Source organism: Aplysia californica, unplaced genomic scaffold, assembly GCF_000002075.1.
Source record: "Aplysia californica isolate F4 #8 unplaced genomic scaffold, AplCal3.0 scaffold01194, whole genome shotgun sequence".
In the NCBI taxonomy this organism is placed as follows: Eukaryota; Metazoa; Mollusca; class Gastropoda; order Aplysiida; family Aplysiidae; genus Aplysia; species Aplysia californica.
In genome coordinates this window covers 7139-9135 of record NW_004798464.1, presented here as the reverse complement: position 1 = coordinate 9135, position 1997 = coordinate 7139, and the positions used below count along the sequence as shown (strand labels likewise).

Here is a 1997-nt window from a genome sequence, read left to right as displayed (position 1 = left end):
CGGGCTAACCCAGACTTCGGGGTTTTCCAGAAATCTTGACCTACACCAAATTCATTGGTGTGTGTATTTGTTTGGTTATAGAGAAAACTCTCCTTATCGTTTAAAGAAACTGAACAAGGGGCAAAAACTTTAGCTTCCATTTTCTCAAAACAGCATTTTTCGTGAGAGCCCCCTTGTGCTTAAAAGCGACCATTTAATACGGGGTGTCCCAAAAATGTGTACACATTAAATATAGTTGATAGTAGAGTTTGATTTTATCCGGTGTGTACATTTTTGGGACTCCTTGTAAATCTCAAATAGAAGTCAGACCTTATGCAGTTGCGAACGCAGTAAAAACACTTACAAAAAAAATAAGAAAAGAAAAGAAGTCAGGATACTATGATTGAATGAGATGGGAGGTCGCCTGGTGTCCAGGGTAAAATTAGCGAGAAAACCCCGTCAAAGTTTGATGACTACAAAGTTTGATTGTCCTTGGAAACTGCAAAGTTACACTTGACTGTCTTTGATCAACGTTTTTTTCCTGTAAACTGCACCCCTGAATGTGTTTGTAAGTGGATATATAAGGGGATCCTCCCCCCCCCCCCCCCCCAAAGAAGAAAGTTCGTTATAGTCTCCAAATGTTTCCCAATTACATACGGCTGTGTTACGCTCCCATCGACTTGGGTTAGATCTGTTACAAGGCGAGCTGCTTCGGCTCTGTCTGTCATTGCCGACCCAGGCTGAATATGACCCAATAACCCAGCAGGCAAACGTAGATACTCCATAGAGAACTCCCCAACACGAGAATCACACTGACGCCTTTCACATACAACGGCAAGACATAGAACTACTAAACCACAGACGTCGGTATTGTGTTTCAGACTTATGTATCTCAGCTTATGATGCCCCCCCCCCCCCCGACCTTTTCGTTTATTTATTTATTGGTTAGAGTAAATAGAAGCAAATCGACAATTTAACTGCCACCTTGTGTAGGTATGAGATATTTACAGGACTATTGTGTTGTTATTTCTCCTCATCAGATCAACGTGATCGTCATGTGGAGGCTGGACGGTGCGGTCAATGACGTCTGCTTCACCTTCCCGATGTCCATTTCCGGCTGAGTGGACAAGGTGACGTCACAGGGGGTGATCCAGGAACTGACCAAGAACAACAGATCTGGATGTGATTGTAGAAGCAGTGAAATCCTGGAGTGTAGTTCATAAAGTCAAACGAGAGGACGATATCTTTACTGGGATCTACTACCGGATTGGGAGGGGGGAGTTTTGTATGAGGAAGGGTGCAGAGGGGAGGTTAGGAAGAGTGGTTTTGCCATATTATAAGTGCAGTGTATTTTTTGTACATGTGTGGTTATGGAAATAAGAGATTGGGGGGGGGGGGTGTTTAATAAAGTTGTTCCTCTTTTAATTTCTATGTTTCTTGGGGGGGAGGGGAGTGGTTAAAGATTTTCTTCTTTTTGTAAAATATATTTTGGTGGGCGTTTTCTTTGAATTTCATTTTGTTATTTTTGTTACTTGTATTGATGACGGAATAAAGTACGGAAGATTTTTTCAAATAGTGGATGTTTTTGTTCTTTCTGTGTCGGTGAGCTGTGTTGTTGGTCATCGCTTGCTTTGTTTTTGTTATTTTGAGGAATTTTTTTCCGAAGTTAGCCAATGACAATTTTACGATCGTTGGTTGCAGGGTGCCTTGGTATGAGTTGTTCCTTCTTTCCTATCAAACCTCAATTGGCCTTATCTCTCCTTCTTCTTTTCTTTGTATGTAAATATCTAGAAACACCTCTAGTCTTTGGTACTTGTAAAACCTATTTGGTTTGCAGGTGCTGTAAAATCTTAATAAACTAAAAACTTAAATAGTTCCATACCCTGTAGCAGAATGCGTCGTCTTTAAAGATGAACAAGCAAATGCTTTCAGTCAGTCGCTCAACAGAAAGGAAAGGATGCACAAATACCTATGAGACGACATAGAAATGACATCCTAACGTTTAAGCTCTACAATCA

At 41.0% G+C, this 1997-nt stretch overlaps 1 protein-coding gene across 1 annotated transcript in view; it reads left to right on the top strand.

Moving 5' to 3' along the window:
• Positions 1-1554, top strand: part of LOC101863399 (NPC intracellular cholesterol transporter 2) — a 5598-nt gene extending 4044 nt beyond the window's left edge. Inside the window, exon 4 of the mRNA XM_005112135.3 lies at positions 1020-1554. Within this exon, the coding sequence (XP_005112192.1) occupies positions 1020-1100 (81 nt within the window). The 3' untranslated portion in view covers positions 1101-1554. The remainder of the gene's footprint in view (positions 1-1019) is intronic.
• Positions 1555-1997: the final 443 nt, after the last annotated feature.